Source organism: Chanodichthys erythropterus, chromosome 7 (genome assembly GCF_024489055.1).
Source record: "Chanodichthys erythropterus isolate Z2021 chromosome 7, ASM2448905v1, whole genome shotgun sequence".
Taxonomy (NCBI): Eukaryota; Metazoa; Chordata; class Actinopteri; order Cypriniformes; family Xenocyprididae; genus Chanodichthys; species Chanodichthys erythropterus.
Window position 1 is genome coordinate 2,266,932 of NC_090227.1, and position 24,846 is coordinate 2,291,777.

General features: G+C 42.8%; 1 protein-coding gene across 1 annotated transcript; it reads right to left on the minus strand.

The window, feature by feature from the left end:
• Positions 1-1,129: 1,129 nt before the first annotated feature.
• Positions 1,130-23,356, minus strand: si:ch211-136a13.1 (HHIP-like protein 1). The gene is made up of 10 exons (XM_067390739.1): positions 23,260-23,356; positions 22,658-22,944; positions 17,791-18,437; positions 8,784-8,927; positions 6,717-7,045; positions 5,414-5,540; positions 5,115-5,260; positions 4,749-4,830; positions 3,416-3,498; positions 1,130-1,788 (listed from the first exon to the last, which is right to left on the minus strand). The coding sequence occupies exons 1-10, from the start codon at positions 23,354-23,356 to the stop codon at positions 1,130-1,132; spliced, it is 2,601 nt and encodes an 866-aa protein (XP_067246840.1).
• Between the last annotated feature and the right edge of the window lie 1,490 nt (positions 23,357-24,846).

A 24,846-nucleotide genomic window follows, 5' to 3' on the forward strand; every position in this document is an offset into this window, starting at 1 on the left:
AAAAGACAATTCGGAAAACACTTGATCTCATGATTGCTAGGTGCTTGTTTTTTAATAGTTTTAATGAAAGAATTAGTTCACTTTCAAATGAAAATAACCCCAAGCTTTACTCACCCTCAAGCCATCCTAGGTGTATATGACTTTCTTCTTTCTGATGAACACAATCAGAGTTATATTAATAAATATCCTGATGCATCCGAGCTTTATAATGGCAGTGAGTGATACCAATGAGGATGAGCAGAAGAAAGTGCATCCATCCATCATAAACGTACTCCACACAGCTCCAGGGGGATAATAAAGGCCTTCTGAAGCAAAGCGATGCGTTTGACCAAATCCATATTTAACAAGTTATGAAGTAAAATATCTAGCAACAAAGTGTAAAACTCTCGCACGCTACGTCCTACACCTTCCCTATTTGACTTACATAAAAAGCATAACTGATGTGATGCCAGTTTACACTTTCTTCATAACTTGAATACAGAAGGCGGTCTGGCGGAAGCTAGATATTTTACTTCATAACTACAAATTTTTCTTACACAAACACTTCGCTTCACTTCAGAAGGACTTTATGAACCCCTGGAGTGGTGTGAAGTACGTTTATGACGGATGGAGACACTTTCTTCAGCTCATCCTCATTGGTATCACTCAATGCTCGGATGCATCAGGATATTTATTCATATTTCTCAGATTGTGTTCATAAGAAAGAAGAGAGTCATGAGGGCGAGTAAAGCTTGGTGTAATTTTCATTTGAAAGTGAACTAATCCTTAATATATTTATCTTTGTTGTGTGAGATGATCAACAACTCACACCGCAGTGTAAATAGTGCATGATTCAGTGTGAAAAAATGATTGATTGATTGATGAGTATTACTTATGTTTACTCATTTAATCATATTTTTGTTAAATCTCACCATCCATATAGTCTAGTATGATATTTAATGTTTGTCTACATTCAAAAACAAAACACTGATTCTCTTCTGGTTGTGATGGGGGCATTTCCAGTTTGTCAAAATATCATAGTAGGTCATTTTAAATGAAAACACATGTTTTCTGTCAACTGCAGTTGACAGTATTCTCTGTAAACAGTTGTGTTTTTGGTCTGCATCACAACCCACATCTGACCAGTCTTTCACTCCACTGCATGTTCATAATGGCCGCAAACCACGCCTACATCCTCGTCATGAGAACAGTTATTCTTGCCAAGCTTGGCGTGTTTGCAGTGTAACAGAGTCCGTTCCGTCCCTTCGCACTCCACGTCGTCCAGCAGGATCCTGACGCCGCTGCCTCCCGCACCGAGCTCCGCCCTCTTCGCCACCCGCAAGGCCACGGGAAATCCCAGCTGCCGGCAGACGACGGCCGCAGCCTGAATGTTAAACATGTCATCGCAGACCGTGCCCCATTCGCCCCGCACAAAGATCTCCACTCGCCCGCGGTCCTTCCGTCCGTCGGCGCTGACCAGCCTCGGTGTCCCGGCGCGAGGCCGACCCCTGCGGTCCCCTTTTCTCCTGGGTTTGCCTCGACCTCGTTTACCAGGCCTGCTTGTGTGGGTCTTTGCGGTGGTTTTGGGTGCCGCGGTCCAGTACGAGGGCCTGGCGGTGGTCAGAGACGGAGGCCGGGGCCGCGGGGTTGTGTGGAGAGCGTGTGGTCGTGGCGTAGATGGGCGGACTGTGGTCGCTGGAGCGACTCTGCGAGTCGTCATCGGCGCTCGTGGTCGTGGGGTTGTGCTGGGTTTGGTCGGTTTTGGTTTGGGAATGGCAGTCGTTGAGGGTTTTTTGTTAATCACAAACTCTGTGGAACAAATCAAACAGATTATTAAAAAAAACGATACACCTTTTCCGATAAAAAAAAAAAAAAAAAATGTTATTGCTGTTGTTTGCTGTTTTTGTTTGTGGGGCTGCACGATTTGGTCAGAGTTTTGTGATTATCAATATGGTTATAAAATAAGTGTATTTTATACCCAGAAAACATGAAAAAGGACAACCCAGTAACTTTGTTTTGGTAAGCCTTTATCTGCAAGCATGTAAAAAAAAAAATAATAATAATAATAATATTTTTTAAAATTTAGATTTCGCTCCTCTATCTTCAGAACACAAATTAAGATATTTTTGATGAAATCCGATGGCTCAGTGAGGCCTGCATAGCCAGCAATGACATTTCCTCTGTCAAGATCCATTAATGTACTAGAAACATATTTAAATCAGTTCATGAGAGTACAGTGGTTCAATAATAATACTATAAAGCCACGAGAATATTTTTGGTGCACCAAAAAAAAAAAAAAAAGGACTTATATAGTCCTGGCCGATTTCAAAACACTGCTTCAGGAAGCTTCGGAGCGTTATGAATCTTTTGTGTCAAATCAAGATTCAGATCGCGTGTCAAACCGCCAAATTGCTGAAATCACGTGACTTTGGTGCTCCGATCCGCTGATTCGACACACTGATTCATAACGCTCCGTAGCTTCCTGAAGCAGTGTTTTGTAATCGGCCATCACTAAATAAGGCGTTATTTTGTTTTTTTGGCGCACCAAAAATATTCTCGTTGCTTTATAATATTAGTACTCACATGAACTGATTTAAATATGTTTTTAGTACATTGATGGATCTTGAAAGAGGAAATGTCATTGCTGGCTATGCAGGCCTCACTGAGCCATCGGATTTCAACAAAAATATCTTAATATGCATTCCGAAGATGAACAAAGGTCTTACAGGTGTGGAACGGCATGAGGGTGAGTAATAAATGACATTACTGAACACTGTTACTGACAATCTTCATTTTGGCTGCGTGAGATTCTCCAGCTTTGTTGTTGTTGAGCTGTTAAAGCTCCGCCTTCTTCTGTAGCAGCAGCTCATTTGCATTTAAAGGGACACACAACAATGGCATGTTTTTGCTCACACTCAAAAAGGAGCAAATTTGACAAGCTATAATAAATGATCTTTGAGCTGAAACTTCACAGACACATTCTGCGGACGAGGGGAGCGATATTAAATATTTTAATAGGTCCCCTTTAAACATTAAACAGTCAAACTTTTATTTTGACGGTAAACAACATGGAGCCCTTGAAACTATCTTTTGTTGACAAAAGCTTCTGATTTTAAGTATGTGAAGATGGTTGGTGCATGTTGTGTTTCCAAATGCACATTAAAATGACTCAAACTCAGAGCAGACGCAGATGGAGTTTGTGTGGAGTAGCATTTACTGTGAACTGAGCAGCAGCAGACAAACAGCTGCTCATGTGTAAAACATTGTTGTGCTTCACTCTGAAGCCCACAGCCCCTTCATTCAATTCAATCGCAGCCTTTGCGATTTGAAAATCTTACTAAGCCATATCGCAATCTTGGCTTTATTTTTTTTAATCGTCCAGCCCTACTCAAATCTCAAGCCTTCAATGTGAAGGAGTGTTTATTTGCTCTCTTACCTTCTTTAGGACTGAAATGAATCAGCTTGCCCTTGATATTGACTGGAGTGGGCTTAAAGCTGCATTTGCCTGGAGGGGCCCTCCTAAATAGTGAAGAAAATGTGAAACAGTTTATTTCACAGCTGTTGAAATCAAATGTACATATCTTACACCCCAAATAACAGAACAACAACATAAACTATTGCTCATCAGAGTGAATAAATGACATGATTTTTATTTTGCACAAGCTATTCCTTTAAAAAGCACTATCACTTTTAATTTATTAATATATTTTGGGATACTCTAAGAGGCATTTTGGTATAATTAATATGTTTTATCTGAACACATAATCACTATCAACTAAGACTTTTGCCTCAATAAACTCTTAATTTACTGCGTATTAATAGTTAGTAAGGTAGATGTTGTAGCGTTTAAGTTTAGGTATGGGGTAGGATTAATGGATTAGTTCACTTTCAAATACATTTTTCCTGATTATTTACTCACCCCCATGTCATGCAAGATGTTCATGTCTTTCTTTCTTTAGTCAAAAAGTAATTAAAGGTTTTTGATCAAAACATTCCAGGATTTTTCTCCTTATAGTGGACTTCAATGGACTCCAAACGGTTGAAGGTCAAAATGTCAGTTTCAGTGCAGCTTCGAAGGGCTTTAAACAATCCTAGATGAGGAATAAGGGTCTTATCTAGCGAAACGTTCGGTCATTTTCGAAAAAAAAAAATTAAATGTATATGCTTTATTTAAACAAATGATGGCCTTCCAAGTGCTTCCGCCAAAACCGCACTTTCGTATTCTTCAAAAATCTTTAGCCGTATGTCGTAAGCCTTCCTTATTCTACTTACGGAACGAACGCGGTGCCAGTTACATTTTTTCTGTAAGATAAGACACTTATTCCTCATCTGGGATCATTTAAAGTCCTTTGAAGCTGCACTGAAACTGTAATTTTGACCTTCAACCATTTGGAGTCCATTGAAGTCCATTAAAGGAGAATAATCCTGGAATGTTTTCATCAAAAACCTTCATTTCTTTTTGACTGAAGAAAGAAGGACATGAACATCTTGGATGACATGGGGGTGAGTAAATTATCAGGAAAATTTTATTTGAAAGTGAACTAATCCTTTAAGGGATGTAGAATATGGTCATGCAGAATAAAGCATTAATATGTGCTTTATAAGTACTAATAAACAGCCAATATGCAAGTTAAAAGTTTTTTTTATTTTTACTAAAACGCTGCATTACCATCATACCTCTAGTAAATTTGGTATAAAAACCATAACTGTGATGTTTTATTAAGTGGATGGTAACAGAGTCTGAAGTCAGTGTCAGTATCATGATGTACCTGGAGGGATCCACTATCTTATACACCACTCCTGCTCTGGCTGTGGCACTCGCCGCTCCCGTCGCAAGGAAGTAGAGCTCACCTGAAACACAGACAGTGGTGACTGGATGCTCTTCAAAAAGGTTTCTATATAAGGAGAAATGTCTTAAATGATTGCATAATACAATTTTTTCTACTGATTAAGTATGTTTACGAGCTGTCTAATTCATAAAATTGAATTAAAATGAAAAACTAATTAAAACAAAATTAATTAATTAAAAATAAATCCATAAAATCATCTTAAAGTGTCCTATATGTGCCTGACAAGTAGAACCTTTATTGACTGTATGTTGAAGAAGAATGCGCACAGAGCTGCTCTCAAGTTACCTGCCTCATCTTCACCAAATGATATGATATACTTGTAGTAGCTGTTGATAAGTTTAGGGAAACGGCATGTTTTGTCAGCACCCATACAAATCTCCTTATAGTTCCATTTTCCTGTCTCAGTGTTTTCCTTTAGGGACATCAGGCGCCTAGGGTGCACAGAAGTCTGATTTATTCATTTGAACAGTGAAATAAATCAGTCATTATGGGAAAGTACCATGCATTAGTATTGTGTTGATATTCTGGTTTATATTTTATTATATTGGACTATAATTCATGAATTAGAAATAAAACACGCGTACCCACTCATAAAATCCCCAAAGATGTACAGACCATTGAGATTGGGCATCTGGCAGCCTCTGTAGATGTAGCCGCCAGTTACAGATTTGCCAATTTTATGCGGGTAAGCAAATATCGGAAGGATATCGTCTATGGAAAAAGGGAAAATAAAGATATTTACTCTTATATACTCTTCAAAGCTCAAACTAAAGCTGGATTCATGAAAATCTTCTTTAAAATAAATGAAAAAAAGGATAACTTCATAAGAAAGTCATTTTCAATTTTTTTTTTTTTTTTTAATGAGAATAAAATGACAGGCTGTGATGTAGTCTGATTATATACTAGCCTACACACTTGAGATCGCCTTGTCTAATACAACAAATTCATTATTTAAATGTCAAGTGCACAAAATGTATTAGTTTAATTATTGTAACCATCAGAATATTCTTGGTTACCGTGTAGTTTGACATGAAGAAATATAAAAGAAAGTAAGCAATTTGTCTAATAATATTTGAAACAACCCAATAAATTCATTACACATATTTCCTTTTGAGATTCAGGACACAGACACCCAAAAATTAATTACTCACCCTCATGTTGTTTCAAACCCGTAAGACTTTTGTTCATCTTCGGAACACAAATGAGGATCTTTTAAATGATATCGGAGCGATTTCTGTCCCTCTATTGACAGCCTATGTAGCTTACACTTTGATGCCTCAAAAAGTTCATAAAGAGATCGTAAAACTAATCCATATGAATTGAGCCATTTAGTTCAAATTTTCTGAAGAGACATGATTGCTTTATATGATGAATATGTTGAATTTAGGCTTTTATTCGCATATAAACATTTATCAATGCACACATCAATTATATGGTAAACGGAAGCTCAAGTATGTTCGCTTGACGTGCGAGAACCAATGAGGCTCATTCTCGTGTTACGCAAGCTTCTGCAAGAACCAATAAGGTTTGTTGTAGCAGGACGAGCAGGTGTCCTTGAGCTTTTGATTATGCTAACTGCATTAAAATTGTTTCTATGCTTTTTTTTTTTTTGTATAGTAAAATAAAGCCTGTAGCTGTAGTTTGCCTTTTTTTTTGCCAAATAATTTTGTCAGATAAATACCTTAACCAAGTTTAATGTTTTGTATTATTTGTTTATTTATTTATTAAAAAATATATATTTTCCTCATGTTTTGATGGTTTAATTGAATTTGTAGAGTAATTAAAAGCAAAATTATCCTCTATGGACATTTTTTTTTTTCTCTCCGGACATCACTTTTGGCCAATACTGATTAAAAAATAAAATTGAAAATTGAAAGGCTTGCTTACTGAGAGATGAGTTGGAGCATAGTTTGTTGTCATAACAGGAGAAGCCCTCTTTTGCCCTCCATCCATAGTTCCCTCCTTTTTCAATAAGATCCACTTCCTCATATTTATTCTGCCCAACATCCCCGCAGAACATTCTGCCGCGGCCCCGGCCGCTGACTGGATCACCCCTGTCGATTGAACATCTCCACATGTTCCTCACACCGTAGGCGTAGATTTCTGGCCTTGAGTCCTTCTCTCCCACAAAAGGATTGTCTGATGGGATACTGTAGGGGGCGCCATAATCATTGTTGTCTACGTCGATTCGCAGGACTTTGCCTAGAAGAGTGGACCTGTAACATAACAGGGATTGTTTTTACTTGAGAAAAGCATTTGTGTTTTACAGAAGGTTTTAAAGTAAAAAAAAAAAATATCCCTAAGACTGCACTCGTAAGATTATACAGTAGTTTACTTTAAACCTGTCCTATAAACATTTGCACCATCTGCTCCTTTACTCTCTCTCAACCGCATCCTTTTAAACCTCATGCTAGGCCTCCCATATCCCACAATGCCCTATGTCAATATTGATACTGGCGTGGACTTGAACTGTCCATGAAGAGGCCTATTTACTCATTTTCTCTCCTGTGAAAAGAATTAAAGCTACTCCTGGCGTAGATACTTCATTCAATGTAGGCTATCTTTTTTTCTGCTTTGTTATTTTTTCTGTAATTTTTGTCTAATTTACAAGCTTAAAAGATAAACAAAAACAAAACACTGAATTCACTGTGAATTAGATTCATTGATTATTACATTAATGTCAGTCAACTTCAGATCAGCAGCATTATATATACATATATATATATATATATATATATATATATATATATATATATATATATATATATATATATATATATATACACACACACACACACACACACACACACATAAGGAAAATCAAGGAAACATTTCTCAACTTGATGTGCTAAAATAACTAAAACTGAAATAAAAATGAATAAAAACTATACTAAAAATAAAAATGACAAAAACACAAATTTACTAAACTTAACTAAAATAAAAATGAAAACAGACAAATTAATATAAAATAAATATAAATACAAAAACTAATTCAAAATATTAATAAAAACTATAATAGTATATCAGTTATACAAAAATAATACTGCAACAGACATAAATAAATAAATCCATAAATAAATAAATGGATGTAAAACGTATGTAAGATGTTAGTATTAATGCATATGATTAGTATATTGATCATATGCGTTGTAAATATGCAATGCAGGCTTTGCAAAGAGGCTTTTATTGAAGAATATCGCAGATAATAACACCATTCTGTGTTGCAAAATGCATCTTGCTTTATTTATGGCCATTAAAAAGTAGCCAAGTACTGACAAGCATTCAGAAGTAACCAGAAATCAGAGCCCATTTCATTTGTAATCAAGTTACTGTGATTTTTGATAAAGTTTCATTACAAATAAATGAAACATGCTTCTACAAGCTTGCAGCTTAGAGGCAAGAATCAAGATCTTGTCACCACTGAAGGTTGATATGAAGCTTAATAATTATGTGTGTGGTACAGAAGACCACGGCAATGAGACAGTTCCTCCACATTCAACATATAGTTTCAATTTAGTACAACCCAGTATATACTTTCTCTGTTAGTCATCGACACCAGCACTCCAAGACTTCTGTGGCTACAACAAGTTTCTCTATAAGGATGAAAGGCTTGCTGTGCATTTGTGAAACTGTGAGTTTCATCGTGCCACTCTGTATATTCAGCAGGCACTGCCAGGTCTGCTTATGTCACATGGGGACAGGAGTGTGGCAGGCCAAGGCTAATATTTTGAGGCTGGGTGTCTGTCTGGCTAAATGTGCATTACTCAACTGGGGCAAATGCATGCCAAACTCTAGAGTTAAACTACTTAAATTAGGCTCCAAAAAAGACAAAAACACCATGAAAGTGATCCATACAGATTGCACACTATATTCAGTGGTATATTTTTGACTCAGTATGGAAAAGAGTCAAGTAAAGTTTTTCAAATATAGATAAAGAGTGTGAAGATTACTTACTTGTTTTGAGAATTCCCAAACTTTCCAAAAGGGTCTCCCGCTTTGCCACCATCTCCTATGAATATGTACAGATATCCATCCAACCCAAACATCAGTTGACCTCCATTGTGGTTTGATGCAGGCTCATCAACTTCTAGAAGTGTCCTGTGAACCAAAGTAAGCATCAACAACTATTTCTCAGTGACTAACAAAAATGGGTGAAAATCACACATCTAAAAGAAAGTTCTTAATAGAAAGTCTTTTTGAGCTGCTAATTAATCAAACATTTCTGCCAAACTTTTAACCCCATAAATCCTATTGATACATGAATCTCTAAATTACCAACACCACAACTTTGTTGAAAAACATGTTGCACACAATCTACTATATGCCTTCTGTCATCTGATAGTTTAGACTTTAGTAGCCAATAAAAGGCCTTTTAGTAAAAACAACCACCTTTAGGTCCTGGGTCATGTGTCTTTTTCCTGTAAATGTAAAAATAGAATTTGAGAAATGTTTATTTGTTCATCTCTCAATCATCATTGGATTGCATTACATTATATGTTTTAAAACTAAAGAGCTTTGATCATAAAACTAAGCATTTAAATATCATCTTACTAAGACATTATTGGCAGATATAGAGTGACGACTGATATTTATATGCATTTTATGTAAGTGTCTGTTATACTCTTATAAAGATCTCATTGATTTACATTACAAGCTATCAGCATGCCCACTAACTTTCAGCACGCCCCCTACCTTTCAGCACGCCCACTAACTTACAGCAGGGCCACAGCCTTTCAGCACGTCCAGTACATTTCAGCACGCCCACTACCTTTCAGCACGCCCACTAACTTACAGCAGGGCCACAGCCTTTCAGCACATCCAGTACATTTCAGCACGCCCCCTGCATTTCAGCACGCCCACTACCTTTCAGCAGGGCCACTAACTTACAGCAGGGCCACAGCCTTTCAGCACGTCCAGTACATTTCAACACGCCCACTACCTTTCAGCACGCCCACTAACTTACAGCAGGGCCACAGCCTTTCAGCACGTCCAGTACATTTCAGCACGCCCACTACCTTTCAGCACGCCCACTAACTTACAGCAGGGCCACAGCCTTTCAGCACATCCAGTACATTTCAGCACGCCCACTACCTTTCAGCACGCCCACTAACTTACAGCAGGGCCACAGCCTTTCAGTGCATCCAGTACATTTCAGCACGCCCCCTACATTTCAGCACGTCCAGTACATTTCAGCACGCCCACTAACTTACAGCAGGGCCACAGCCTTTCAGCACGTCCAGTACATTTCAGCACGCCCCCTACATTTCAGCACGCCCACTACCTTTCAGCACGCCCACTAACTTACAGCAGGGCCACAGCCTTTCAGCACGTCCAGTACATTTCAGCACGCCCCCTACATTTCAGCACGCCCACTACCTTTCAGCACGCCCACTAACTTACAGCAGGGCCACTGCCTTTCAGTGCATCCAGTACATTTCAGCACGCCCACTACCTTTCAGCACGCCCACTAACTTACAGCAGGGCCACTGCCTTTCAGTGCATCCAGTACATTTCAGCACGCCCACTACCTTTCAGCACGCCCACTAACTTACAGCAGGGCCACAGCCTTTCAGTGCATCCAGTACATTTCAGCACGCCCCCTACATTTCAGCACGTCCAGTACATTTCAGCACGCCCACTAACTTACAGCAGGGCCACAGCCTTTCAGTGCATCCAGTACATTTCAGCACGTCCAGTACATTTCAGCACGCCCACTACCTTTCAGCAGGGCCACAGCCTTTTAGCACGTCCAGTACATTTCAGCACGCCCCCTACATTTCAGCACGCCCACTAACTTACAGCAGGGCCACTAACTTACAGCAGGGCCACAGCCTTTCAGCACGTCCAGTACATTTCAGCACGCCCCCTAACTTACAGCAGGGCCACAGCCTTTCAGCACGTCCAGTACATTTCAGCACGCCCACTAACTTACAGCAGGGCCACAGCCTTTCAGTGCATCCAGTACATTTCAGCACGCCCCCTACATTTCAGCACGCCCCCTACCTTTCAGCACGTCCAGTACATTTCAGCACGCCCACTAACTTACAGCAGGGCCACAGCCTTTCAGTGCATCCAGTACATTTCAGCACGCCCACTACCTTTCAGCACGTCCAGTACATTTCAGCACGCCCACTAACTTACAGCAGGGCCACAGCCTTTCAGTGCATCCAGTACATTTCAGCACGCCCCCTACATTTCAGCACGCCCCCTACCTTTCAGCACGTCCAGTACATTTCAGCACGCCCACTAACTTACAGCAGGGCCACAGCCTTTCAGTGCATCCAGTACATTTCAGCACGCCCACTACCTTTCAGCACGCCCACTAACTTACAGCAGAGCCACAGCCTTTCAGTGCATCCAGTACATTTCAGCACGCCCACTACCTTTCAGCACGCCCACTAACTTACAGCAGGGCCACAGCCTTTCAGTGCATCCAGTACATTTCAGCACGCCCCCTACATTTCAGCACGTCCAGTACATTTCAGCACGCCCACTAACTTACAGCAGGGCCACAGCCTTTCAGTGCATCCAGTACATTTCAGCACGCCCCCTACATTTCAGCACGTCCAGTACATTTCAGCACGCCCACTACCTTTCAGCAGGGCCACAGCCTTTTAGCACGTCCAGTACATTTCAGCACGCCCCCTACATTTCAGCACGCCCACTAACTTACAGCAGGGCCACAGCCTTTCAGCACATCCAGTACATTTCAGCACGCCCACTACCTTTCAGCACGCCCACTAACTTACAGCAGGGCCACAGCCTTTCAGCACGTCCAGTACATTTCAGCACGCCCACTACCTTTCAGCACGCCCACTAACTTACAGCAGGGCCACAGCCTTTCAGCACATCCAGTACATTTCAGCACGCCCACTACCTTTCAGCACGCCCACTAACTTACAGCAGGGCCACAGCCTTTCAGTGCATCCAGTACATTTCAGCACGCCCCCTACATTTCAGCACGTCCAGTACATTTCAGCACGCCCACTAACTTACAGCAGGGCCACAGCCTTTCAGCACGTCCAGTACATTTCAGCACGCCCCCTACATTTCAGCACGCCCACTACCTTTCAGCACGCCCACTAACTTACAGCAGGGCCACTGCCTTTCAGTGCATCCAGTACATTTCAGCACGCCCACTACCTTTCAGCACGCCCACTAACTTACAGCAGGGCCACTGCCTTTCAGTGCATCCAGTACATTTCAGCACGCCCACTACCTTTCAGCACGCCCACTAACTTACAGCAGAGCCACAGCCTTTCAGTGCATCCAGTACATTTCAGCACGCCCACTACATTTCAGCACGTCCAGTACATTTCAGCACGCCCACTAACTTACAGCAGGGCCACTGCCTTTCAGTGCATCCAGTACATTTCAGCACGCCCCCTACATTTCAGCACGTCCAGTACATTTCAGCACGCCCACTAACTTACAGCAGGGCCACAGCCTTTCAGTGCATCCAGTACATTTCAGCACGCCCCCTACATTTCAGCACGTCCAGTACATTTCAGCACGCCCACTACCTTTCAGCAGGGCCACAGCCTTTTAGCACGTCCAGTACATTTCAGCACGCCCCCTACATTTCAGCACGCCCACTAACTTACAGCAGGGCCACTAACTTACAGCAGGGCCACAGCCTTTCAGCACGTCCAGTACATTTCAGCACGCCCCCTAACTTACAGCAGGGCCACAGCCTTTCAGCACGCCCACTAACTTACAGCAGGGCCACAGCCTTTCAGCACGTCCAGTACATTTCAGCACGCCCACTAACTTACAGCAGGGCCACAGCCTTTCAGTGCATCCAGTACATTTCAGCACGCCCCCTACATTTCAGCACGCCCCCTACCTTTCAGCACGTCCAGTACATTTCAGCACGCCCACTAACTTACAGCAGGGCCACAGCCTTTCAGTGCATCCAGTACATTTCAGCACGCCCACTACCTTTCAGCACGTCCAGTACATTTCAGCACGCCCACTAACTTACAGCAGGGCCACAGCCTTTCAGTGCATCCAGTACATTTCAGCACGCCCCCTACATTTCAGCACGCCCCCTACCTTTCAGCACGTCCAGTACATTTCAGCACGCCCACTAACTTACAGCAGGGCCACAGCCTTTCAGTGCATCCAGTACATTTCAGCACGCCCACTACCTTTCAGCACGCCCACTAACTTACAGCAGAGCCACAGCCTTTCAGTGCATCCAGTACATTTCAGCACGCCCACTACCTTTCAGCACGCCCACTAACTTACAGCAGGGCCACAGCCTTTCAGTGCATCCAGTACATTTCAGCACGCCCCCTACATTTCAGCACGTCCAGTACATTTCAGCACGCCCACTACATTTCAGCACGCCCCCTACATTTCAGCACGCCCACTAACTTACAGCAGGGCCACTAACTTACAGCAGGGCCACAGCCTTTCAGCACGTCCAGTACATTTCAGCACGCCCCCTACATTTCAGCACGCCCACTACCTTTCAGCACGCCCACTAACTTACAGCAGGGCCACTAACTTACAGCAGGGCCACAGCCTTTCAGCACGTCCAGTACATTTCAGCACGCCCCCTAACTTACAGCAGGGCCACAGCCTTTCAGCACGCCCACTAACTTACAGCAGGGCCACAGCCTTTCAGCACGTCCAGTACATTTCAGCACGCCCACTAACTTACAGCAGGGCCACAGCCTTTCAGTGCATCCAGTACATTTCAGCACGCCCCCTACATTTCAGCACGCCCCCTACCTTTCAGCACGTCCAGTACATTTCAGCACGCCCACTAACTTACAGCAGGGCCACAGCCTTTCAGTGCATCCAGTACATTTCAGCACGCCCACTACCTTTCAGCACGTCCAGTACATTTCAGCACGCCCACTAACTTACAGCAGGGCCACAGCCTTTCAGTGCATCCAGTACATTTCAGCACGCCACCTCCATTTCAGCACGCCCCCTACCTTTCAGCACGTCCAGTACATTTCAGCACGCCCACTAACTTACAGCAGGGCCACAGCCTTTCAGTGCATCCAGTACATTTCAGCACGCCCACTACCTTTCAGCACGTCCAGTACATTTCAGCACGCCCACTAACTTACAGCAGGGCCACTGCCTTTCAGTGCATCCAGTACATTTCAGCACGCCCCCTACATTTCAGCACGTCCAGTACATTTCAGCACGCCCACTAACTTACAGCAGGGCCACTGCCTTTCAGTGCATCCAGTACATTTCAGCACGCCCACTAACTTACAGCAGGGCCACAGCCTTTTAGCACGTCCAGTACATTTCAGCACGCCCACTAACTTACAGCAGGGCCACAGCCTTTCAGTGCATCCAGTACATTTCAGCACGCCCACTAACTTACAGCAGGGCCACAGCCTTTCAGTGCATCCAGTACATTTCAGCACGCCCACTACCTTTCAGCACGCCCACTAACTTACAGCAGGGCCACAGCCTTTCAGTGCATCCAGTACATTTCAGCACGCCCACTACCTTTCAGCACGCCCACTAACTTACAGCAGGGCCACTAACTTACAGCAGGGCCACAGCCTTTCAGTGCATCCAGTACATTTCAGCACGCCCACTACCTTTCAGCACGCCCACTAACTTACAGCAGGGCCACAGCCTTTCAGCACGTCCAGTACATTTCAGCACGCCCCCTACATTTCAGCACGCCCACTACCTTTCAGCACGCCCACTAACTTACAGCAGGGCCACTGCCTTTCAGTGCATCCAGTACATTTCAGCACGCCCACTAACTTACAGCAGGGCCACAGCCTTTCAGTGCATCCAGTACCTTTCAGCACGCCCACTAACTTACAGCAGGGCCACAGCCTTTCAGTGCATCCAGTACATTTCAGCACGCCCCCTACATTTCAGCACGCCCACTAACTTACAGCAGGGCCACAGCCTTTCAGTGCATCCAGTACATTTCAGCACGCCCACTACCTTTCAGCACGCCCACTAACTTACAGCAGGGCCACAGCCTTTCAGCACGTCCAGTACATTTCAGCACGCCCCCTACATTTCAGCACGCCCACTACCTTTCAGCACGCCCACTAACTTACAGCAGGGCCACTGCCTTTCAGTGCATCCAGTACATTTCAGCACGCCCACTAACTTACAGCAGGGCCACAGCCTTTCAGTGCATCCAGTACATTTCAGCACGCCCACTACCTTTCAGCACGCCCACTAACTTACAGCAGGGCCACAGCCTTTCAGCACGTCCAGTACATTTCAGCACGCCCCCTACATTTCAGCACGCCCACTACCTTTCAGCACGCCCACTAACTTACAGCAGGGCCACTGCCTTTCAGTGCATCCAGTACATTTCAGCACGCCCCCTACATTTCAGCACGCCCACTACCTTTCAGCACGCCCACTAACTTACAGCAGGGCCACAGCCTTTTAGCACGTCCAGTACATTTCAGCACGCCCACTAACTTACAGCAGGGCCACTGCCTTTCAGTGCATCCAGTACATTTCAGCACGCCCCCTACATTTCAGCACGCCCACTACCTTTCAGCACGCCCACTAACTTACAGCAGGGCCACTGCCTTTCAGCACGTCCAGTACATTTCAGCATGCCCACTACCTTTCAGCACGCCCACTAACTTACAGTATGGCCACAGCCTTTCAGCACGTCTAGTACATTTCAGCACGCCGCCTACATTTCAGCAGGCCCACTACCTTTCAGCACGCCCACTAACTTACAGCAGGGCCACAGCCTTTCAGCACGTCCAGTACATTTCAGCACGCCCCCTAACTTACAGCAGGGTCACAGCCTTTCAGTGCATCCAGTACATTTCAGCACGCCCACTACCTTTCAGCACGCCCACTAACTTACAGCAGGGCCACAGCCTTTCAGCACGTCCAGTACATTTCAGCACGCCCCCTAACTTACAGCAGGGCCACAGCCTTTCAGCACGTCCAGTACATTTCAGCACGCCCACTAACTTACAGCAGGGCCACAGCCTTTCAGCACGCCCACTACCTTTCAGCACGCCCACTAACTTACAGCAGGGCCACAGCCTTTCAGCACGTCCAGTACATTTCAGCACGCCCACTAACTTACAGCAGGGCCACAGCCTTTCAGTGCATCCAGTACATTTCAGCACGCCCACTACCTTTCAGCACGCCCACTAACTTACAGCAGGGCCACAGCCTTTCAGCACGTCCAGTACATTTCAGCACGCCCACTACCTTTCAGCACGCCCACTAACTTACAGCAGGGCCACAGCCTTTCAGTGCATCCAGTACATTTCAGCACGCCCCCTACATTTCAGCACGTCCAGTACATTTCAGCACGCCCACTAACTTACAGCAGGGCCACTGCCTTTCAGTGCATCCAGTACATTTCAGCACGCCCACTACCTTTCAGCACGCCCACTAACTTACAGCAGGGCCACAGCCTTTCAGCACGTCCAGTACATTTCAGCACGCCCACTACCTTTCAGCACGCCCACTAACTTACAGCAGGGCCACAGCCTTTCAGTGCATCCAGTACATTTCAGCACGCCCCCTACATTTCAGCACGTCCAGTACATTTCAGCACGCCCACTAACTTACAGCAGGGCCACTGCCTTTCAGTGCATCCAGTACATTTCAGCACGCCCACTAACTTACAGCAGGGCCACAGCCTTTTAGCACGTCCAGTACATTTCAGCACGCCCACTAACTTACAGCAGGGCCACTGCCTTTCAGCACGTCCAGTACATTTCAGCACGCCCCCTACCTTTCAGCACGCCCACTAACTTACAGCAGAGCCACTGCCTTTCAGTGCATCCAGTACATTTCAGCACGCCCCCTACATTTCAGCACGCCCACTACCTTTCAGCACGCCCACTAACTTACAGCAGAGCCACTGCCTTTCAGTGCATCCAGTACATTTCAGCACGCCCCCTACATTTCAGCACGCCCACTACCTTTCAGCACGCCCACTAACTTACAGCAGGGCCACTGCCTTTCAGCACGTCCAGTACATTTCAGCACGCCCCCTACATTTCAGCACGCCCACTACCTTTCAGCACGCCCACTAACTTACAGCAGGGCCACAGCCTTTCAGCACGTCCAGTACATTTCAGCACACCCACTACATTTCAGCACGCCCATTAACTTTCAACAAAACCACTACATTTTGTCATGCCCACTACCTTTCAGCATGCTGACTACATTTCAGCACACCCTTTACCTTTCAGCGCGCCCACTACATTTCGGCACGCCTACTACATTTCGTCATGCCTCCTACATTTCAGCATGCCCTCTACCTCTGAGTGTGCCCAGTACCTTTCAGCATATCCCATACCTTTAAGCACAGCCACTGTATTTCGGCACATCCCCTACATTTTAGCATGCCCACTATATTTCAGCACGCCCACTACATTTCGGCATGCCCACTACATTTCAGCAAGCCCTCTACCTTTCAGCACAGCCACTGCATTTTGGCACACCCCCTACATTTCAGCACATCCACTACATTTCAGCACGCCCACTACATTTCAGCACGCCCACTACATTTCAGCACGCCCACTACATTTCGGCATGCCCACTACATTTCGGCATCCCCACTACATTTCAGCAAGCCCTCTACCTTTCAGCACGGATACTACATTTCTGCACGTCCCTACTCCGACCTGCAGATACCCACACTTGCAAATTGTATGCTACAGAGAATCTGGTAGCCAGGCAACAGACAAGTGACCAATCCTGAGTGGCAACGTCACTACACGCATTCTACCAGCATGGTTTAGCATGGTTAGCCAACCATGCTGACAATACCAGGCTGAGAACAGTTTTTAATTGTGCTGTGCCGAACCAAGCTCAAGTGGAAATATAACTGGAACCCTTCCTTACCATTCTTAGAACCATTCGGCCTGAAATGCTGCTTGATATTACAACATGAATATGTAAGAGCAAGACTGTCCTGGCATGTTTACTGACATGTTTTCCTTATCTGTATTTTAATGAATCTCACCTTTCTGAGGAGTGATCCAGCATATTCATATCTGAATCGGATACGATGAACTCACTGATGCGAATCTTTTCCTGCTTCTTTACAGACACAGAGTAGTAGACGTAGGCCTTTTTCACCTTTGTGAAGCGAGGATGCAGGGCAATGCAGAGGAACCCTCGCTCATCTCCTGCCCAAGGAGAAGTTAGAACCGCCTTGGTCAGATTCAGAAAGGGCCTGTCGATTCTAGAACCATTCGGCAAGTAAGTCCACACGTAACCCAGCTGCTCGGCTACAAAGAAGCGGTGAGTTCCGTCATTCGCATGTATCATTGCGACAGGATTGCGAAGACCGTTTGCGACTTCTTCCAGGCATAACTGTATGCAGCCTTGCGGATCCGCCTTCACATCTCCCAGATTGGCATTGAGATCGTCGTTAGAGAGGACGTTTGGGTAACAGTACTCGGGATCTTTCAGCTCAAGGTATTTGCAGAACTTGCTTCGGTCTTCTTCAATAGCATACGTTTCATTGCTATTGATCAAAAGGCTGAGAGTGTAACGGCAATGGAGCCAGTAATCACCACAGTAGTTTCCACAGAGGCCGGGAAGCTCCCGCATTGGGGTGTTGGCATCTTCTGCGTCGTACAGATGCGCGGCATAAGGGGAGCATTCCTGAACCAAGCAAATCAAAGCATGCACAGTTACTCAATTATTATCTCAATTAACAGTTTCTCAAAGCTTCAAAGGCCTGTTGCAATCACATTAGCAAAATTTTGCTGGCAAAAGAGGTCCACTGTCTATTTTCTCAAAGCACAACTCACACAGAAGTCACTTTCAAACCAGGCAGTTTTTAGTTCGCCAATACAGCAAATATGCATGTGACATAATTGAACCTGTTGCAAACTTGCTTGGATTTCTATTGAAATGACTGGATTTTATCTGCGAAAAAAACTAAATATGATTGCACCTTAAGATGAAGATAACTAAAACTATAATGTATTAAAAATTGTTCTAAATCAAGGGCATAACTGTAACTCTATAATATTTTATTTTCAAAAATATTACTTTCCATACACCTTAAATTCATGTGAGTGTACATAATATCTCAATGTTTGATTTTTTTTTTTCAAATAAATTTATAGATTAAATTAAAAAAATAGTGTCATTGGCCCATAAACACTGTCTTGCTGCCATCATCAATAAACCTTCAGTTAACCCTATAATTTCTCAAATAGTGAATTCATCCAAAACGTATTTGCTGTGTAAGCCTTTTAATTTCTCTCCTCCTCATACTCTGGCAAACGTGGCACTCTGCACGTCTTCTCTGCAGCCGGGATCCCGGGATTCAATCCAGCAGCTGGTGATGATTGTTTGAACTATAAATACAGTGACTCTTGAACATTTTGGACTATCCAAGCCCTCATTATGCCTTAGCCACAACACCACACCCATCAGAGGATTGAGCCAGCCTTGGCAATGATACTGCCAGCTCGGGACTGGAAATCATCTGAGATTACTACAATGACATTAAACAAACAATGGACCTGAAAGTGGTTTGGATAGATGGGGTATCTCACTCGTAACACATTACAGACATTGTAATGTAGCCAAGATGTGGATGAGTAATGTTTCAGGTCTCTCTAATAATGCTTGATTGCAATTCAAACTAAATATAAACCTATTGAGGGGGTTATGTGGTGTAAATGAGTCCAGCATTTGCTAAACAACACACATGGTTATGTAATATCCTGTTAACATAAAAAAATAAAACTTGCAGAAAGGTCTGAAATGAGTTGGACTAAGTGTCTATAAAAAGTAAACTCTTCTGAAGCTACAAAATGTCATTGAAGTTTTCAGGCTTAATAAAAACTGTAGTTCATGGGACATCTGATTTTTCATCTGATTTTGCTTTATGGATGTCATATAAGATATTGAATGTTTAAACTGCATGCGAGGTTACTAAACAATTCTGAGTTCAATGCCAAGTGTCTACTTTTTTAAACAATGCTGGGAAAAGCACCAATTCCCATGCTCACTTTTCTTCTGATGTACTGTATATTTTTGTCCTCCATACCTTCTGATCCTATTGTTAGTTCTTGTCCAGTCATTTTGTTCTTCTTTTTCTGTCCTTCATATAATTTTGTTTATATGGTTCTGTAATTATGAGACTATAGGAGATCTAAATCTCTGTTGTTATCAAACCACTGATGGATTTTGTTCCAACAGATGGTCTCAGCAGGGTTTCACTCATCAACACATTTACCCCACTCTACTGTGCCTCAAAGCCGTTAACTTATATATTTGTGCCCGTCACTCATTAGGCAATTATGAGTTTACAGCTTTGCCTTAAAGCTTTTCTCTGTTGAGACAGAATAGAAAATGCCTTATGAAACAAACGTTTGTACTGGATCTGGTTTTGATTTGGTCTGTGATAACATTATAAACCTCAAGAGAGAGTTAAAAAGTGTGGCCTAAAGAAGATGGTATATCTGAGAATAAAATTACTGATTGCATATTCATTATTTTGCAAAATTATGCTATTTATTTATGCAATAACACAAGCAAGAGTGCTTTGCAACCTCTGAATCGCAGCCAAGACCAACAACATGATTGAGAGTGTGATATTGATGTTTTATACTCACTTATATCACTCAAGCAAAAAAAAAAAAAAAGGTAGGTAACTTACATTTTAGACAATATATTCCAGATATTTCCAGTACTCTTCTAAGCAACAAACAGTAGTGGTGTTATGTTCCTGAATGACTCACAAATCGACTGAGTGAATGATTCAACGACTCACTCATAAAGACAATTGCTGCATCTGAAATCGCATACTTTCCTACAATAGTAAATATATTATAAATATATAATTATATAAATATATAAATATATTATTCAAAATAAGTACCTACTCAAGAGTATGTGATTTTGAATGCGGCCAACGTTTTGATTCATAAAAAACGTTTTTGAATTAATCGGTTGAGTTTGTCATTCTTTCTTAGTTCAGTTCAGAATTAAAATGTCCTGATAATTTCCTCACCCCCATGTCATCCAAGATGTTTATGTCTTTCTTTCTTCAGTCGAAAAGAAATTAAGGTTTTTGAAGAAAACATTCCAGGATTTTTCTCCATATAGTGGACTTCTCCATATAGTGGACTCCATATAACGGGTTGAAGGTCCAAATGTCAGTTTCAGTGCAGCTTCAAAGAGCTCTACATGATCCCAGACGAGGAATAAGAATCTTATCTAGAGAAACCATATGTCATTTTCTAAAAAAAAAATACAATTTAATTTTTAACCACAAATACTCATCTTGCACTAGCTCTGCGATGCACCACATATTACATAATCACATTGGAAAGGTCACATGGGACGTAGGCAGAAGTATGGCGGTAAGGCAAAAAACTCCTCCAACTTCAAAATTGTCAGACATCATTGTTTTACCTTTTTTGTAAAGGCCGTTTGACTTAATCTTTGCACATTCGCTTTGTAAACAATTGCTCAGTACTTCCACCTACGTCACGTGTCACCTTTCCAACATGATTACGTAATGCGTGGCGCATCACAGAGCAGTGCAAGACAAGCATTTGTGGTTAGAAAGTTTATACTTTTAATATTTTTGTAAATAACTGATAATTTCTCTAGATTAGACTCTTATTCCTCGTCTGGGATCATGTAGAGCTCTTTGAAGCTGCACTGAAACTGACATTTGGACCTTCAACCCGTTGAACCCCAGTGAAGTCCACTATATAGAGAAAAATCCTGGAATGTTTTCCTCAAAAACCTTCTTTTCTTTTTGACTGAAGATAGAAAGACATAAACAGGATGACACGTGGGTGAGTAAATGATCAGAAAATTTGAATTCTGAACTAATCCTTTAAAGACAGTCACCCGTTTTGGTCCTGAATAAATCATCATATTTAATGAATCAGTTGAATGAATGAATGATTCAATAACTCAAAAAGACAGTCATGTGTCGCCATATACTGGTGAAAGTCTGTGAAGCACAAACACAAACAAGCTGATACAAACAGTAAGAAGTCCCAGTGCTGTTGAAATTAATATCGGCATCTGATGTATTCTGAATATTTAGTAGCCCATCCTCTACTCTTTATTTAATATCATTGTTGCCCTGACCTTTGCACAGGAATATGATATATCCCATGCCTAGTTAGAGAGGAAGCATATATTTTGCCTCTCTACAGGTTGGAGAACACAAGCAGCTCCCTGTATCTGGAGTGAATGTTCCAACAAAGGCAATCATTGAGCTCAGCTTCACCACTAAGTAGTCAAATAAATCAGGTGTTCCCTTTGCCAAACTCAATCCCACTGCAATCTCAAAGCCACATGGTCAAATATCATCATTTAATCCCAGCAGCCTTGATGTAAGTAGGTAACTAAATAAGTCCCAAAACGAAAGCATATGGCTTTACATAATAATATGTTCCTGTGTGCTAAATCTCAGAAAAAGACACATATTAATTTTGTAGTTTCTAGTTTTGGTTGACTTTAACTGATCATGTGTGGGTTTATTATTAAGACTGATGAGTACAATTCACATGAAATTACCATAATAATATCTCACATTTTAAACTGAGGTCATCATCCCTAAAAATAGCTCAGTCATTACTAATGCAGAAGCCATCCAGCCGTGTAAAAGCAAAGCCAAAACAAAAATGATGTAACTCACACAATGATGTAACTTCCTCTGTATGAATGAGGCACAGTCCGTATTAGAAAATGAAATAATTTACATCACAACTGAATGAATAATTAAATTAATTATTAACATTTTATGTTATTTATTCAATATTAATATAATTTAGTATTTAATAAATATAATTCAATTATCTTACATGTCTCTAAAGTCAAAATAGCCACCTGAGACTCACCTGGCAAAGAATACTACGGATGTACTTCCCGCAGGCCATGAATCCTGTATGATCGAAGTAGTCCATGATCTGGTAGAAGCGCTGTGAAATTTGGTTATCCCTGTCTAAGTCACAGCATCCAAACTTGGCATACTCCTTGCAGAAGAGCAGGGGCTCCGGAGGCTGGAATGGAGGCTTGTAGTCCAGGCACTGTGGGTGGGAATTTCCCTGCAGAGGGATCAGGAGGACCACCAGACACAAGCAGTGAGCTCTCCACAGTGTCATTCCTCTCATTGCACAGGCGAAAACTGCAAACAAAGGTGTCTTGTGCTGAGTTTGAGAAACACCAATGGTGTGCTGGAGTTTCTCCGTCAGTTAGTGGTGGCTGGTGGTCTGTCTCCCGCAAACACGTGCAAATGCACACACAAACACACACATGTGGCTCTAGGGCAGAGAAGCGGCAGGAATACTGCTACACAAGGCCCACTCATTCAACAGCCATGCCACACACACATACACATCTCTACAAACACACACTTCTCTATTCCCTCCCTCTTTCCACCCTGTCTCCTCCTCTGCCTTTCCCTCTTTTCCCTCGCTTTCTCTCATTCTTCAGCAGATGCATTCCTTCTTCTTGCGGCTGGCCTGCATCACACGCTTGCAGCCTCCCTCCCCCGAATGAACCCATGCCTGTTTCTCTTGCTCTCTCACACAGAGCATGCTAGTCCTTTCATTTCGCCAACATTTGTTTGTGTGAATCCAGTGCATGTTAATCTTCGATTGGTTGTGCGAATCTTCTCAACCTCCTATGTTACATTTTGTGTTAAAAGACATTTTTTGTATGATGCAACATGGCTTTGTGTTCGTGTGTTCATACCTCGCTGTCTGCTTGGTCATGTGTGGGGGGATTCAGGTCTCTTGTCTACTGATTTTATGGCTCTTTTTCCAAACACTAGTGAGCCGTTTCACTGTCTGATTTGATTTTGCATCCTAAAAGAAACAGGTTTTCGCTGACCCAGTGACCTATTTGGAACAGCTTACTTTTATTGTACTTCAGTATATTTTTAAAAACTGTACATGAAGATAATATAAAATTAAAAAAGGCCACATAACTGTACTTAAAATGTTAGTTTACCCAAAAATGAAAATTCTGTAATTAATTATTCACTGTCATGTCGTTCCACACCCGTAAGACCTTCATTCATCTTCAGAACACAAATAAAGATCTTTTTGATGAAATCTGAGAGCTTTCTGTCCCTCCATTGACAGCTACGTGACTACCACTTTGATGCTTCAAAACGTTCATAAAGAGATCATAAAACTAATCCATATGAATTGAGAGGATAAGTCCAAAATTTCTGAAGAGACTCGATCACTTTATATGATGAACAGTTTGAATGAAAGGCTTTTATTCACATATAAACATCCATCAACCCACACATCAGTTATGGTAAACAGAAGGTCATGCATGTTTACTTGATGCATGCAAGAACCAATGAGGTTAATTCTCGTGTTATGCAGCACGTTTGAGCTTCCGCAAGATCCAATGAGGTTCATTCTTGTGTGTTACGCAGCATGTTTGAGCTTCAGCAAGATCCAATGAGGTTCATTCTTGTGTGTTACGCAGCACGTTTGAGCTTCTGCAAGATCCAAAGAGGTTCATTCTCGTGTTACGCAGCACGTTTGAGCTTCTGCAAGAACCAATGAGGTTCATTCTCGTATGTTACGCAGCACGTTTGAGCTTCTGCAAGATCCAATGAGGTTCATTCTTGTGTGTTACGCAGCACGTTTGAGCTTCAGCAAGATCCAATGAGGTTCATTCTTGTGTGTTACGCAGCACGTTTGAGCTTCTGCAAGAACCAATGAGGTTCATTCTTGTGTGTTACGCAGCACGTTTGAGCTTCTGCAAGATCCAATGAGGTTCATTCTTGTGTGTTACGCAGCATGTTTGAGCTTCAGCAAGATCCAATGAGGTTCATTCTCGTGTGTTACGCAGCACGTTTGAGCTTCTGCAAGATCCAATGAGGTTCATTCTCGTGTTACGCAGCACGTTTGAGCTTCTGCAAGAACCAATGAGGTTCATTCTCGTATGTTACGCAGCACGTTTGAGCTTCTGCAAGATCCAATGAGGTTCATTCTTGTGTGTTACGCAGCACGTTTGAGCTTCTGCAAGATCCAATGAGGTTCATTCTCGTGTGTTACGCAGCACG